Raw genomic sequence first — 17,136 nt, forward strand, 5'->3', positions numbered from 1 at the left:
CCATAATATGACTATCAATTTCCAAATGTCTTATTAGGTTATTCTTAATTATGGTGATTTAATTTGAACAATTTTGGTGGGTCACTTACTTCTCAATCACCCTCTTAATAAATGGGGAGAAAGAGAATATACATATACAATATACAATATACAATATACAATTATTTTTTTCTTTAGTGGTAATCATATATAACTCACTATAAAATATTTAGCTTTTATAACTTTGTTTGAGTAGTATAATCTCTACAAATCTTAACCACCATATTTTCATGAGTTAATACTATATTTGTTTTCTTGTATAAGATTTAGAAACTTTCGTGGTTGGACCTCCTTTGGTTAGTACGGATGCGTCATGGTTGGACCTTTTACCATTGTTCGATTAAGAGAGACTGCGAGAGCGAGAGACTTAAAGAATTAGGGTTCGAGGATGTTTGTGCGTCGGGAGTCGAGCGATCGAAATACCAAATACTATGAGGGTTGAGACGAAGGATAATGATATATATGTATATGAGTGGTTTGATGTCGCCGTACTCAAAAGAAATATTTTAAATCCCCTCGTTCTCTACTTATGTATATTCCATACTTATATAGTCAACCGGAATTCCTCTTTTAACTTGATAACCAGTTATTATAAAAAATATGTCTTCTAAATAAAAATTTTTATTTAGAATCGAATTTATCTCGTTAAAAAAAAAATACTTAAAAATATTACGATAAACTATTTAAAAATAATGATTATAAGTACGTCTTCTTTTTCTAATATTTATTATTATAATCTGAGTAGTTTAAACAAAATAATTTAATTAAAACTCTATGGATAACAAAATATATTAAAATCACAAATAATTTATGTTATCTTGTGTTAAAATTCTTATAATTGTATTAAAAAAAAAAAAACAATAATTTATACAAGTGAAAAAGAGGCCTTTTCATGGTGTTGTATGTATATGAGTGGTAATCATGAAGGGGAGAAGAGAGTCTATAGTGGAGTAAAATGTGGCTTCACCTGGTTTGTTTGCTTGCTCAATTAGCACTAAGGTGTTCTTGGCAGTAAAATCAAAAGGGGAAACTTCTCTCTGCCTGATGAGGTGGATTTCAGAAAACCCTTTGGCGATACACACACACATACATACATATATATATATATATATATGGAAAAGACTAGAGTGGTTTGATTCAAACCAAAGAGTGAAGAAGAGCAAAAGAAAATTGGGAAAAGTAAGCTATTGAGTTAAAAGCTGTATATATAAGTTATTGGAAAAATACACATGTGTGTGTGTGTGTATGTATATATATATATATATATAGAAAAGACTAGAGTGGTTTCATTAATATATATTTAGCAGAAAAACCCAGGTACAATTCTTGCTGATTAATATATATTTAACAATTTTTTTTCCAAAAGAAAAATAATGAGAGTGCAGAATTTGTTTATAGTTAAAATTTCATAAAATATAATTATATATATATATAAATATCTAAGAAAATGTTTAAAATGATCATTTATCATCTCCTTAAACCCATAAATGGGTTTATTTCCCAATCATTTCTTTCTTTAGGCTTCTGAAAACCAGAAGCAAATAATTGAAAACTGAGAGTCTAGTAGCAGTCTTCCAGCCTAAGCAGCCCATGGGATAATTACCCACTACAGGTAATAATTGCTTATACATATATATATATATATATAATACTTAAACTAATACATCTTAAGGTTTCATTTATTTATATATATATATGTGGGTGCGTGTATATATACATATGTTGTTTTTATAAGTTATATAGGTAAGGTAAGGTAGCCCCCCAGAACTTAGGCTTCATTTGTATTCACAGTTTTGATATATATTCTATATATTCAGGAAGTCAGTCGCAGTACAAAATCACCAATTGTGGCCAACCCAACTAATTATAGCACCTTCTTTCCACCTCCACCACCCACAAAACCATGGCCACCACTTCATTTTCCTCCTCCACCACCTCTTCCCGCCACCACTCACCACCACAACACCATGCACACCAGTTTTGCACATCATGACCAACCCACCATGTTAGGTCTCCATAACATCCTCCTCATAGCACCTTCTCACCCAAACCATCCACCCAATACTCATCAAACCGAGAAAGATCATGTGGGTTTGGGTGTTCGTACTGCAGAGACTGATGATCATGAGGGTGATGACGATCTGGGTTGTGTTAAAGCATGTAGAGACTGTGGGAATAGAGCTAAGAAAGAGTGTGGATATGGTAGGTGCAGGACTTGTTGTAAGACTAGAGGTTATGATTGTGTTACACATCTGAAGAGCACTTGGGTGCCGGCGGCTCGCCGGAGAGAGAAACAGGCGGCTGCTTCTGCTTCTACTGCCGGCGCCGGTGATTCTTCTGGTTCTTCTTCTTGTGGGGTGAAAAGATCAAGAATGGCTTCTGCATCTGATAATAATACTTGTTTCCGCTTTGAAACCAGCTTTGCTCAACAGGGTCTGCTCTCTTTCTCTCTAAACATTAAGAAAGTAGATGACTTTGATTTTGTTAAAATGGCTAATTTGATGAAAGATTTCAGTTTTTCCTTTTTTGTTTTCTCTCCATCATTCTGTTTTTCTTTTGTTATTCTTCTTTTCTTGTAATATGCCTGTTTATTGTTTGATAGTATTCCCAAGTGTGTAAGAAACTTTGAATCAAAATTCTACAAGTAATGATAAAAGTGAATTGGGTTTATTCGCTTTCTTACTGCAAATCTTCTTCTTCCTCGTCATCTTTATCTTAAACTTGTTTCAAGTTGGTTTTATAGAGTAAAATCAATACATATTGTCAAGAAACTCTGAATCAAAGTTCTTCAAGTAATGATCAAATTGAGTTGGGTTTATTTGTATTCTTACGGCAAAACTTCTTCCTCTTCCTTTTGATCTTAAACTTTAAAGGTTTCTACAAGTAATGATCAAATTGAGTTGGGTTTTTTTTGCTTTCTTACTGCAAAACTTATTCTTCCCCTTCCTTTTTATCTTAAACTTGCAAGGTTTCTACAAGTAACAATCAAACTGAGTTGGGTTTGTTTACTTTCTTACTGCAAAACTTCTTCTTCCTCTTCCTCTTTATCTTAAAGTTCCAAAGTTTCTACAAGTAATGATCAAAATGAGTCGGGTTTATTTACTTCCTTACTGCAAAACTTCTTCTTCCTCTTCCTCTTAATCTTAAACTTTAAAAGTTTCTACAAGTAATGATCAAAGTGAGTTGGGTTTATTACTTTCTTACTGCAAAATTTCTTCTTCCTCTTCCTCTTTATCTTAAACTTGTTTCAGGTTGGTTTTGTAGAGTCAAATCAATACATATTCTTTTGCTATTTACACGCAGATTCAAACTTTAAAAATTCATTACCAGGCCAAGTCCGGGCACCAGCAGTCTTCAGGTGCATAAGAGTAACTGCCATTGCTGATGGTAAAGCTGAGGTTGGCTATCAGGCTACTGTAAATATCAGTGGTCATGTCTTCAAAGGATTCCTCTATGATCACGGAGTTGATGAGAACAATCTGCTGCCCTGCATCTCAAAATTGCAGTTTCAAAGTGGGAGGAACAGTGAATCTTCTTCTCCTCCAATTGTAGGTCCACACACTGCCTATGTTGTCTCTAATAACTGAGGATTAGTTCTTCAAGTTACTAATAGATTAAGCTTTTGTGTGAATTCTAATGGTAGATTAAAGAAGTAAATCACAAAATTATTTTAAAAAATATCAAGAACTACATAATTGTAATGTGGTTATTGAAGTTTGATCTCTGCTGTTCTATATTTTCACAGCACAATGCATTATCCTAGTTAACTGTGTTACAGAATTTGTTATGGATGCCTTTAAGTTCATTGGAAAAAGCTTTGGAGTTAAACCCATGTTAACTAATCTTTAGATTCATTTTGGAATTGAATCAACAAGAATTTAACATGGGTTTGTTTCAGAATTGAAGAAAGAAAAAAATGGTAAAAAGCTTGATGATGTAGTCTCTAATAACTGAGGATTAATTCCTCAAGGTACTAATAGATTAAGCTTCTGTGTGCACTCTAATGGCAGATTAAAGAGCTAAATCACAATATTATCTGAGAAAAAAAAGATCATGAACTACATGAATTATAATGTGATTATTGAAGTTTGATCTCTGCTGTTCTATATTTTCACAGCATCAATGCTTTATCCTAGTTAACTGTGTTACAGAATTTGTTATGGATGCCTTTAAGTTCATTGGAAAAAGATTTGGAGTTAAACCCATGTTAACTACTCATTAGATTCATATTGAAATTGAAATCATCAAGAATTTCTCATGGGTTTGTTTCAGAATTGAAATAGTAGAAGGCTTGACAGTGTAGACTAAGTAGGCAATCCCAATTGGGATCAATTACTTCTGCTTCTTTCTTTCATATATACAAACAAAATAAAGCATTGATGTGAAGCTTTCATAAGAAAACAAGCATCATGTTTGCAATATCAACATCAATCTTTGATGAAAAAGGAGAAAAAATTGCATGTGGGTTGATCCAAATCTGCTTTACTCTCTGTATTTTTCACTACATAATTTGACCTCTGATGTAAACTCATGCAAATATGTAGTATGTTCTTATCTTTTTTGTTGGAGTGAAGTGCAAAAAGTCATTTGCAGACAAATCTTAGAAAATTAATGGCAGATTTTTGTATGTTTCCCACCTAATTATCCGAATTCGTTTTTTTCCCTTGACACTGTTTTTGTAGACAGAACCTCTGTGCTTATGTCGATTTTGCTAATAATCTCTTCTCTTGATTGTTACAAGCATTGAGAAGTATTCTCATGGCAATTTGTACGTTTAGAACCCAATTATCCGAATTCGTTTTTTTCCCTCGGTACCATTTTATAGGGAGAGTCTTTGTGCTTATCTCAATTTTGCAAATAATCTCTTCTCCTTATTGTCATAAGTATTGAGAAGTATTCTCACGACATGTATGATTATGATTCTCCGAATTCGTTTCATCTGGCATCCTCGTATTATTCTTAACTTAATTCTTACATCTAATTTTCATACTACTCTTGACTTGTAGAATCACAAGACTTGTATCATTGCTATTAGCACGAGTACTCGTTGATACGGTTATTATTATAACGAGATGTAAGAAATACTACTATTTATCATCATAATTTTTTATCTTCTAATTTTATAAGAATTTAATTATTTTATCTTTAATCCAGATTTATTCGTCGAGTCCATACGTTGAAAAGTTATGATCGAATAAATATCAGTGATGGTTTATATAATAATGCTAGAACTAAAACCTAAAACAATTAAGCCGGCTGCTGATCCTTCGGCCATTCGACTTGAAACTGTATACACTTTTGATGAAAATAAGCATTTAACTTTTTAAAAATATATATATAAACATATTTTATTTATAGAGATTAACATTACTATTATTATTTTCTTATTTTTTTAATTGTATTTCTTATCTCTCTCTCTCTTTTATATATATATATATATATATATGTGTGTGTATATATATCTATTATTTTTCAACATAAAACTATAAATCATTATATTTTCACTAATTGAATTATTATAAACATTACTAACCAAGAGGGGTTTTGATTCAAAATGCTACCAATAGAATAAAACACACCACATGGATTTATTTTATTCATACTTATCATTACATTTTCACTCAATAACCAGATTTTGAATTATAAATTGTCCAAAACGACAACTAAAAGCACCGTTTTGGGTGGACCTGGGCTTCCACATTGCTGGGCTTTTCTGCCTTTTTAGTTCAAATAAAATGCTCACAATAAAACAAAAATAAAATGGAACTTAGAATAGAAAATAAATTTTACATAAAATATAATAATAATAATATCTATAATTCTCAAATTTATTATTATTATTATTTTTTTTAACATGCCTGAACATAAAAAGAAATAAATTATAAATTGAATGCAGAAGCAAAATAATAAATTTAGAGTTTACATTTCTTACACAATAATTTAGAATACTCAATAGGGATACGAAAATGACCCTTAAAAAAATAACGAAAAATCAAAGAAATAAATGGAAAGCAAACAACTGGGCATCTTATTCGCAATCCTCTTGTGGATCGAGATTTAGATCTTAGTCATCTTGATATGAAAATGTTAATGAAAGAGTGAACTATATTAACCCATATCACACTACTCACTGATACAGAAATGAAGGTTAGTAAAAATCATAAAAACAATTAATGAATAACTTAATTTCAGTAAACTCATTTATCATAAATAAAATCATTTATTACATACTTACCGTAGCGAGATTTTCAAAATCGACCTATAGAGTCAATAACATAAACAACATCGTAATTTCATTTTTAATTAGATAGAACAATAACTTTCTCTTTTTATCTGTCTACTGGTATCTATGGGCTTCATATGGATGTCCCCATTACGCGCGAACTTTTATTCAATATTGTCAACTAATTGGCCGTCCTCATACCCCGTCCGGTATGAGCGTCAAAAATATCATTCCTCAATACCCCGTCCGGTATGAGGGTGAAACTGGCCGTCCCCATACCCCGTCCGATATGAGTACCAAAAATACCAATTCTCGATACCGTACCCGGTATGAGACAACGTTCGCAATAGGGTCCTATGTACCTGGTCCGTACACCATCTCCCAGGATATCCAGTAAGGTTACTATTCATTCATTCACTTAATCAAGGAATTTTTCGCTTACATTTAATTTTCAGTTTTATAATTTAACTGTAAATCACACAAGACAAGCAATACATGCATCAAGAAAATAAAACTGAATTATCTTACCAACTCCAGTGTATTATTATGTATTTAAAATTGTAAAATCAATCAATCAGTTAAAACATGACAAATAATAATAAATAACTAGTTTCAGCTCCATTAGTAACTTGTAATTAATTATCGAAGTTTTTTAAATTACGCAAAATACCATATTATTTATAATTAAATTTTAATGTCATGACAGGAAATAAGGTGAAAGATTCGTACCTAAATCAGTATTCGAAATACTAAACTTTCAGCTGTGCTTATTGGCGGTCACTGGGTTTCCTAAATTTTCATTCGAAAATTAAAACATACTTCAAGTACCTAGAAATACAAAAAAAAAAAAAAACCTCAAAATCGGTGATAAAAAATTTTTCCGGCCAATTTCGAAATTCCAGCACAGCGGCACTGTTGTGCTCCGGTAACGGCCCGCCGTGCTCCAGTAATGGGTTACCTTAGACTATCCGTTTTTGGCTAGTTTTAGCCAATTTTGGCCGATTTTATACTCATCCCTATGAAAAAACACATTAAGAGGATTTGGTTAGCCGAAAAAAGTTGAAAAATAAAAACTCACCAGCGGCAGATTTTCCAGTGCGGCAGCTCCGCCAGCTTACCTTCGCGGTTGGACGTTTTTCTTCGGTCAATCTGTAGAAAATAAAATGATGAATACAATGATAAAAAAATCGTACGAAACGAGAATCGATAAGGGGCTCACTGGAGGTGATATTTAATTTTTTTCGTGGTGGCACCGTCGAACTTTACTCACGGTTTCTAGCTCATCTGTAGGGTCTTTTGCTCCGATTTGGCCATGAGGGTGTTCAAAATCAAATTTCGAGTGAATGAAATTTTTTTTACCTTTTCTGGCGATCAGATGTGGCTCCGAGCGCGATGAAGGGCAGCGGTCGGCTCCCTTCTCCGACGACTGGTTCTTCTACGGTGAGGGGCTGGCGACTAGGGTTAGGGTTCGATGTGAAGTGAAGTATTTATACCCATCTTCCTTTAATCTGAACTGTTCATCGTATTTGATCTTGATCGTTTGATCACGTTTAAAGAGAAAATGAATTTGAATCGTTCATCGCGATTTGATTTGAACCGTACGATCGCATTTAAAAAGGAGACAAATCTGGACTATTCATCGTGTTTAATCGTGACCGTCTAATCGCGCCTGAGGAGGGAATGAATTCGGATTGTCCATGTGTGCTGGAACAAATCCAGATCATCTGATCGCTGGTACGCAGATTGTCAGCGTGGCACTGAGTCAGCACGCCTTGCCACGCGGTGTACTCTGGTTCGTCGGGACTACTGATTTGGCGGTCCTACATGACACATTTTTTTTAAATTGTTTTTTGACCCCCAATTTTTATTTTTCTTTTAAAAATACCTCATGAATCTAAATTTTTACCATTTTTTTTCAAAATTGTTTTCAATTTCATCTTTCACCTATTTTTTTCATAATTTTTACATTAAATAAAAATTTAAAAATTTAAAAATTATATGTAAATATATTTATTTTTATTTTTTTAAATTAATTCTGATCAAATTTCGGGTCCAATATTACATTTTTTATTTTAAATTTATTATTTATTTATTATTTTTATTTTGGAGAAATTTTGAGTATGACACAATTAAAATTTTATTTTATGTTGAAAAATATGTTGAGAAACTTGATTAAAGTAATATCATTTATTTATTTATTTATCATATATTTTTGTTTATTTATTTTTAATTATAATATTTATATATTTTTTAGAAATAATTAATATAGTAAGCTGACTATTACTGACATTGGTGAATGAAAAAATAAAATCATTTAAAATTAAAAAAATAAATATATTAATTTTAATTTTATTTATTTATAAAATTCTTATAATGATACATATAAATTATTTTGTATTTTTATTTTAAAAAACTCCAATCCAAGTTAATTTTGTATAAGATTCAAGTAGGTATTTTTACTATAAGATCTAATCGAAACTGTCAGTGGTATAAGAATGACGCATAACTATTTTTGTATCGGAGGAATATCGGCCGATCTACCTCGTGGCTGGATAGGTAAATGCTTCGATTTTTATGATTATTTTTTAACAGGACTTACTGAATATCAAAAACTTATTACACGAAATCTTATTTTTTTTAGAACGAGTTGAAGGAGTAGACGTTATTGGCGGAGAAGAAACGATAAATCGGCGTTTCCGTTAGAAATCAAATTAAAAAAAAATAAATCTAATAATAGAAGACGATTAATTCATTATTTTACTTATATATCAAATATATAAATTATATATAAATTATACATATTAAAAAATTAATATTTATAAATTAAATGAAAATTTAAAATATATTTAAAGCGAACACAATTTGCAACGGGTCCCGGTCGCTCGACTGAATTTTCTTTATATAATGCATATATGTCGAGAATAAGAAGTTCGCAATTAAACGTTACAAAATATTTTTTTTTTCTTTGCAATAATAATAAATTGGTGACTTTCTGTTAAAGACATAATTAAATGAGAATTCCAAATATGTTTCCTTTGGTTGATACATATAGTTTGATTGGACTATATATATATGTATAAGGGTGACTATAGTTGACAACATTATCCCTTTCAAGAGTCAAGGGTTTGGGGTAGGTTGCCTCCTTAACAAGAAACCTGCCCTTGACATGCTCTATAATTTTCACCAACTCAAACATCATACATGTTATGATGTGGGCCATGTATGTATTCTTTGTGCCTCACCATTATATCCACACACACATGTACACATATTCTTTTATGTATCACATATATATATATATATTTAAAAGACAATACAGAGATGTGTCCTTCTGGCTGATAAGCTTATGAGACTTTTGTGTAGTTTGACATGTTCAAAGCTATGAAATTAGCTGTTGTTGGAGTCAAGGTGCTCCACTACTTTCATCAGGTCATATTTCAGTTTTCATATATACTGATATCTATATATATATATATATATATATTAATAAATAAGAGAGGAATAGATGGGTTTTCAGAGGGGTCAAGGATGTTAATGATTTTGATAGTTTAAAGAATAAACACTTTGATTTTTGTTATAAGCTCATCTTCTAGTTATTATACAAGACTTACCAGAACTTGTTAACATGTTAATAGATTTATAACTGTTGTAAATCAACAGCACCTCCTTGGTGCTTGTATTACTACAAGTAATTCTTCATATTTCAATATATACATATATATATATATATATATATATATAGATGAAGGAGAAGTTATTTGTCTTTGACAGAAAAAGACTTTGAATTTCATTTGATGTAAATAACTAACAGCTACATTCTATCCAATCACCTTCTGTACAACATTATTTTCGTCGAACCCAGATACTGTCTTCACCTTCCGGGGAACCCAACAAACTGGTACAAAAAGAATCAATTCGAATACATATCCACAATTCAGTTAATTTCATTTATCTCCGAAACAGCTTTGAGTAACCGTTTCGAGTTTCACCTATATCTCCATTAGACCAATATAAAAAATTGTTAAGTGTAAATTAATAAAGACGATGATCAAGCTAGATCATAACTCGGAGTAGTCACAAAATTGTGTATTGTATTTGGCAGCTGCATGCCATTTTTGAAATGCAGCTCACTGGTAGCCGAAATAGTAACCTTGTTACTGGTAATTTGCTGTCATCTTATGATGAGGACCAGAAAGCCACTCTAGGGCAGGTTGAGAATTTTCGGGTTAACTCATACCTTTCAAGTGTCTTCTGCAAAAACTCTGAAGATAAAATCCCGGAAGCGTTTTGAATATTGCTTCGGATCAACAGCAGAGATAGAAGTGGGGTCATACTGCATTGATTTATAAGCATGCTCAAGCTTCTTGCTGATATCATAGTCTTGTAGGATGTCTATTATTCCAAAATATAGAATCACATCATAAAATTCTCCGGTTTGCTCTCCAACCAGCTGACTTTCACAGTTACTTCTTCTCACCGTTCGCTCAACCCTTGTTGGCATGTTGATACCTAACCTAATAGAAGCCCACCTGCATAATCCCATAGGCAAACTATAAGAAAAACAAGCATTTACTACTGTATATACCAAAATTATGAATCTCTACTACCGAGTAAATCTCATAATTCAGGAGACAGAATTTCGGAATTCAGAAGTTCAAGTTTAGAAACATATGGATCGTTTTGGTAAAAACACTATAAAACTTTGGGCACACGAACAGTGTCAAGAAAAGTTTTGCACTACCTGAAAACAAATAAAGAACACCAATACTTAATTGAGGTAACTTGGTAACTACTACTGAAATTTGTCATAGTCCTCAAAATATTGAAATACACACAACAAGATTATATTTTAAACTTCTTGCGGAAAAAAGGTTTTTGTGAATGCTCAAGTACTTATTTTACCCGTTGGGATCAAAAAGAAGCTTATCCATATCCACTCTAGAAAGGCGAGGAACTCCATTATCTGGATCTTCATGTCCTGTCAGGTAAAATATAACATGTTTTTTTTTTTATTTAGAAAGGATTTTATAAAAATCACAAATTAAGAATAACTCGAGATATGACTAAAGATGACCAGTAGGCGTGCGATGTCCAGTAGGTGTTCGATGACCAGTAGGTGTACAAACTCCAGAAGTACGTGGAGGTGTCACTGGATCCCTGGATGAAGCTTCTCGGAAATGTAGACCTACAAGAAGACTGTAATCCATAATCCTCTCTTGTTCAAGAAAGTCACAGTCCCTGTCGACTTGCCTGCATCAAGGATACTTCAGATTACATAGAGAAACAACTAAAGTAGAGATAATAAAGCATTGCTTCCTAATGATTTGAGTATTCCTTCTCGGAGACAAGAGCAAATCTTTTCCCCACGCAAAGTATAATTTCTTAGATGCCTTTTCGATATATTGTAGTTCCGTAGAAACTACAATGTATCTTGCAACTTCGTTAATATTGTCATTATTGGTGTTTGATATGTTTTCTGAATATTTGTTTGTTTTGGTTTTGAATACTCATGTATTCCAACCTTATGGAGCTCTTCATTCTCACAACTGTATCAAATTCTGTAGGCTTTTAATATCAGTGTCCGGTGCCAAATAAATAAGCATCCAAATCGAATTTTTAGTCCAACTCCATGAATAAATAAATAAATCAATTAAGACGGGATAAGTAGTCCATTTAACACAACAAAGTAGGTTATTTCTAAAAGAAAAGCCTTTTCTCTCAACTACTAAGTTAATTAAAGATTAGCCACCTGTAAGTAAATAACATTGAAACCCGATTAGAGCCAAGTTTCAATATTCCGAGACGACTTAATTCGGAGTATCATTTTATTATGCAAATGCAAGCAATAATTCTTTTTTCCCTCAATTTTCTTTCCCTTTTCTTTTTTATGAATTACAAGAGCATTACTGCACGAACCATTTCTCCTTTCCACAACATGATAAAAAAGGAAAGAGAACGGAACCAGAAGACTTTCACCTGCAAAACTCTTGGAACCAGACTCTCTGTAACCTGAATATGAAATTGAGATCAAGGTCTTTGAGGGTTGTATTTGGATCAATTTCTGACTCTGGTTTAGCAGTGGTTCGACCATGGGAAGATCCTTTCAAGTCAAACCGCCTATGAATTGCGTACTCAGTACAAAATAAATTCCCCATAATGACAAATCGGACCTGGCTTATAAATCCCAAATGAGCAAAAAAACAAAGACTGGCTCTGAAAAAATTCACTTTGAGAACTAATGCCATGGGCATGAAGTTACCTTCTTCTGTGCAGTCCCAGTCAACTTCACACAATGGAGACCGTAAAACTTTGTGACAAGAGTGTTCTCAAACGCTCGTACATGATTGTAGTAGGCTGGAAGCATCCTTATGAGAACCTGTATTAGTGTTGACCATGTAGGATTCTTAAAGTTAAACAAAAAGAAAAAGCAGTGGATATTCAATTTTTAGAAGAAAAAGAAATTTATCAAGCATCCAAACTTCATAAGCAATTAAAGAATTGTAGGAAGAAGTTGATAACTTGTGAAAAACTGAATCATAAAGGACAAATTCTAATCATCCAATGAGAATTTTGAAGCATGAACAATGAAAATTCTCAGCTTTGGAAAAGTTCTTAGCATGCTTGTGAAAAATGCTAAGTGAAAGTATGGTGTACAACAAAATTCATTTGACACTCACTTTAACTTCTGCCTTCTTCATAGTCTTTATCATGTATCTATCATCATTAGTTAAGTAGAAAAAGCTTCCACTCTTCCCAGGGGATGACAGTTCCCGTAGTGCATCGTTTCCACATATTGATAACATGTAATCAGCTGCATCCACATTGAACAACTTCCTGAGGGTCCTGTAGAATTACAGAAAACTATGAATATACAATGAACAATCCAATAAAATGCAAGACAAATATTTGTTTTTCTTGTTGTCTCCAAATGCAATTTGAAAGGATTTTTTCTTATCATTACCCAGAATCAACCTTAACAACACCACAAATCTATAACGATACAGGATAATGGTTCAAGCCCTGACCTAAAGACCACCGGACAGTAGTCCTTCCATTTGAACTCACAGGACTGATGAGGTGGAGTATGCTTGGATCCTTCCGGTGGAAATTTAGTCCATACTTTCTCCTTCGGATCGAAGGCAGATGCCTTCAAGTCAAGAGAGGTGGCTGGAGCAGGTCTTCCAACAGAATGTCTGCACAATGACACCATAAACCAGTTTTCAAGAAGACCAGAAAATTCTCAGCAGAAGACTCTTGCAAAATGATTTTTGTTGGGAAAATTTTGCCACAAGAACTATTAGCAATGACTAACATAAGTAAAGATCTTATCTATTCATCTTATTTATCCAAAGAGATAATATATAAGTGTAAGGTCTATTGCGTTCCCAAATGGGACAACATAGTATATTGGGTAATCAACACGAAGGAAACAAGAATATGTTTGCGAAACGTTTCTGCTTTAATGCTTTCCAAAAATCACTTAAACACAAAACTGAACTAGAAGTATGGTAAGAAACATTTCGTGTAACTTTGCTTTTGTTAAGGATGGTTTTGATTGATGTGCATTTCATTAAATATTATAGCTTTATATATACAGGTTTTCTAGAACAGCAAATGAAATAAACAATAAATTACAAATCACATAATTTTATCCTTTAATTTGATTTGCTTCATTTCTACTCTCACTTATTTCCTCTTTTAACTCTCTGATTTTCTTCCTCTTTAATACCAGTTTTTTTATTTTCTCTTTAGCACATTGATTTATTTCCTCCTTAATATCATAATTTTATTCCTCTTTAATACTTTGATTTACTTTATCTTTAATACCGTGATTTTCTTCCTCTTTAACAAATACACAGCAACCGAAATCATTCTTAACAGTTGTATTGGGCAATTCAAACATACAAGAGGCAACATAAAAATACATATACCTGATTCCCAACTGTAAATTAAGCATGAGTTCATAATTCTTATGTCCTTTTGATATTGTCTCCCCTTGCTTCTTCACAGGCTGTACTCTTAATGGCTTCATTCTAGGATGCCTGGCATCCGAATCATCAAGCTGAAGACCATCATTCCCATTCCTGAAATCCCCATCACCATTAGCGTCTGTATCAAATTCAGAGCTATAATTGCTCACCCTCCCATCAACAGAAGTCCTCCTTGGCCTGCACTCAGTGCCTCTGGATCTATGAAGGCAGTACTCTGAGCTAAACCAGTTAGGCATCTTCTGTGATGGAAAAATTGAAATCTTTTCACCAGGACAAATCTTGTAGTCATTTAAATCCACAGTAAACAGCTGCTGAGGATCCCAATCTGAACTCCCAGATGGAGAACCAGAAGGGTAATAAGTCCCAGTTTGATCCTGGGGATCTTTATTCCAAACACCCACATAGAAACTACCATCAGGCCACCTAAAAGTCCCATTTCCCTTAGGAAAACTTTCTTCCCAAAACCCATCATACCTATTTCCATTACTCCAAATCATTGTACCATTTCCCTCTGCTAACCCATTTCTCCATTGACCAGTATAATGAGTCCCATTCTTCCATTGATACCGTCCATGACCATCCTGAGATCCCCTCCTCCATTCCCCTTCATAGTAATCACCATTGGAATAACTATGTGTACCATTTCCATGCTTAAAATTCATGACCCAAGATCCTCTAAAAGTATCTCCTGAAGAACCTGTATAAGTTCCCTTCCCATCCATAAAACCAATCTTGAAATCACCCTCATAAGTGGCACCAGAGGGCCAGCTGAATCTCCCTTTACCCATGGTTTTCCCTTTATACCACTCACCAACATACATGCAGCCATCAGTCCAGAGGAACTTTCCTTGTCCATGTGGGAGTTTATCACACCACTGGCCGGTGTAGAAGTCGCCGCCGGGGAAGATTTTCTCGGCATGATAGACCTCGCCAGGGCCATGCTCGTCAGCATCGTCAGCATGCGCCACAGACATTGGAGTAAATATTCTGTTGGCTCTCCTCTTTGTTGCTCGTGATTTTCTTATTCTTGCTTCCCAGGCCTTCACAATGCCTGTATGCTCCTTGATCATTCTCTCATATGTAAAAACTTTTTTTTCAAAATCTCCTTCTCGTCATTTTGCATTACACTCCTTCTTCTTCTTCCTCTTCCCCTCTTGTTTTCCTTTCATTAATTACCCATACCAAAAAATTGAAACTTCATCTATCCCCTCCGACCAAGAGATCACCTTTGGTGTGTCTACCTGTCTCTTTCAGTCTGTGATGAAACGGGTTGTTGTCAAGAAGAAGAAAGTCGCTTCTGGCACAACGCCCAGAAGGGAGAGAAGAAGAATGGAGGGAACCACGAAAAGGTGAAACCAAAAAAGGATTTTGTCTTGTTATGGTTTTGTTTTTTGTTTTTCTTTCTCTTCTTTCAATCTGATTTTGGTTCTGTGAAGTGGGTATCTTTTGCAGATTCTGAAAATTTTTTTTTGGAAAGAAATTATGGAAGGATTAGATTGGTGAAGAAAGCCAAAAAAAAAAAAGAGAAAAAGTGTTTGGTGCCAATGACTGGCTTTTTCTTTGTTTCTGGGCAAATTTTCTTTCTCTTTTTTTCTTGTTTTCTTTGTTTAGTGGAGATTCAAGGGATTGTTTGATTCCGGATTTGGTTCCTAAAATGACTACCAAACCATACAATTGGAGGGAGAAGAGAAGTGTTGATGTGAATGCCATTTTTAGTCTCTATATATATATATATATATATATATATATATATATATTTTTTTTTGGGATTCAAGCACTCCCATTAACCACTAATTTTAGGATTAACTTTCAACAAAATCATGTTTGGTTAATCCAGAAAAAAAAAAAAAAAATCAAAATTTAATATTTTCAGTGATTACTTTTTCACTACATAGCTGTAGTTTTACTATATAAAACATAAATAAGTTCACTTATTAATTAATATCAAAGTTATGTTTATGACCCGTTGTTTCGTTGGTCGGTCGAACGATTAATATATTATTTTTTTTCAAAACGTCGTAGATTCAAATCGGACAGTATTTTCGTATTATCTCGTTGACAAGTTATTTTTATTATATATTTATTAGATAATAGAACATTTGTACTAATAATATATTAAAATTCACCGGACGGTTAATGCATCTCTTTCTCTACGAGAGGTGGTAGAATTAAATCGAATGATGCTCTTGTTTACGTCTCACTTTTAGATTATTCTTGTTATAAATTAAGTTCACTTATTAACTAATATCAAAGTTATGTTTATCACTCGTTACTTCGTTTATCGATCGAACGCTTAATATATTATTTCTTTTCAAAACGTCGTAGATTCAAATCGGACAGTATTTTCGTATTATCTCGTTGACAAGTTATTTTTATTATATATTTATTAGATAATAGAACATTTGTACTAATAATATATTAAAATTCACCGGACGGTTAATGCATCTCTTTCTCTACGAGAGGTAGTAGAATTAAATCGAATGTTGCTCTTGTTTACGTCTCATTTTTAGATTATTCTCGTTATAAATTAAGTTCACTTATTAACTAATATCAAAGTTATGTTTATCACTCGTTACTTCGTTTGTCGGTTGAACGATTAATATTTTATTTCTTTTTAAAAAGTTGCATATTCAAATCGGATAGTATTTTCGTATTATCTCGTTGGCAATATATTTTTATTATATATTTTTTAGATAACAGAACACCTGTACTAATAATATATTAAAATTCACCGGACGGTTAATGCATCTCTTTCTCTACGAGAGGTGGTAGAATTAAATCGAGTGATGCTCTTATTTACGTCTCATTTTTAAATTATTCTCGTTATAAATTAAGTTCACTTATTAACTAATATCAAAGTTATGTTTATCATCTATTGCGTCG

General features: G+C 32.9%; 2 protein-coding genes across 3 annotated transcripts; one reads left to right on the forward strand and one right to left on the reverse strand.

Annotated features, from left to right (window-relative positions):
• Positions 1-1,501: 1,501 nt before the first annotated feature.
• On the forward strand, positions 1,502-3,806 carry SRS6 (SHI-related sequence 6). 2 transcript variants are annotated; one of them, XM_022032671.2, is made up of 3 exons: positions 1,502-1,651; positions 1,857-2,472; positions 3,343-3,806. In XM_022032671.2, exons 2-3 carry the CDS (start codon positions 2,007-2,009, stop codon positions 3,624-3,626), a joined length of 750 nt encoding a protein of 249 aa, XP_021888363.1. In that variant the 5' UTR covers positions 1,502-1,651; positions 1,857-2,006; the 3' UTR covers positions 3,627-3,806. The 2 variants fall into 2 exon arrangements, with proteins under 2 accessions (XP_021888363.1, XP_021888364.1); XM_022032672.2 differs by lacking the exon at positions 1,502-1,651 and having other exon boundaries at positions 1,745-2,472; positions 3,370-3,806.
• Positions 3,807-10,158: 6,352 nt separating this feature from the next.
• Positions 10,159-15,943, reverse strand: PIP5K6 (Phosphatidylinositol-4-phosphate 5-kinase family protein). The gene is made up of 8 exons (XM_088209610.1): positions 14,194-15,943; positions 13,288-13,455; positions 12,940-13,105; positions 12,522-12,638; positions 12,239-12,432; positions 11,337-11,512; positions 11,165-11,240; positions 10,159-10,791 (listed from the first exon to the last, which is right to left on the reverse strand). The coding sequence occupies exons 1-8, from the start codon at positions 15,321-15,323 to the stop codon at positions 10,503-10,505; spliced, it is 2,316 nt and encodes a 771-aa protein (XP_088065736.1). The 5' UTR covers positions 15,324-15,943; the 3' UTR covers positions 10,159-10,502.
• Between the last annotated feature and the right edge of the window lie 1,193 nt (positions 15,944-17,136).

The sequence above is a fragment of the Carica papaya genome, chromosome 8 (assembly GCF_054855325.1).
Source record: "Carica papaya isolate Zhongbai chromosome 8, ASM5485532v1, whole genome shotgun sequence".
NCBI classification, from domain to species: Eukaryota; Viridiplantae; Streptophyta; class Magnoliopsida; order Brassicales; family Caricaceae; genus Carica; species Carica papaya.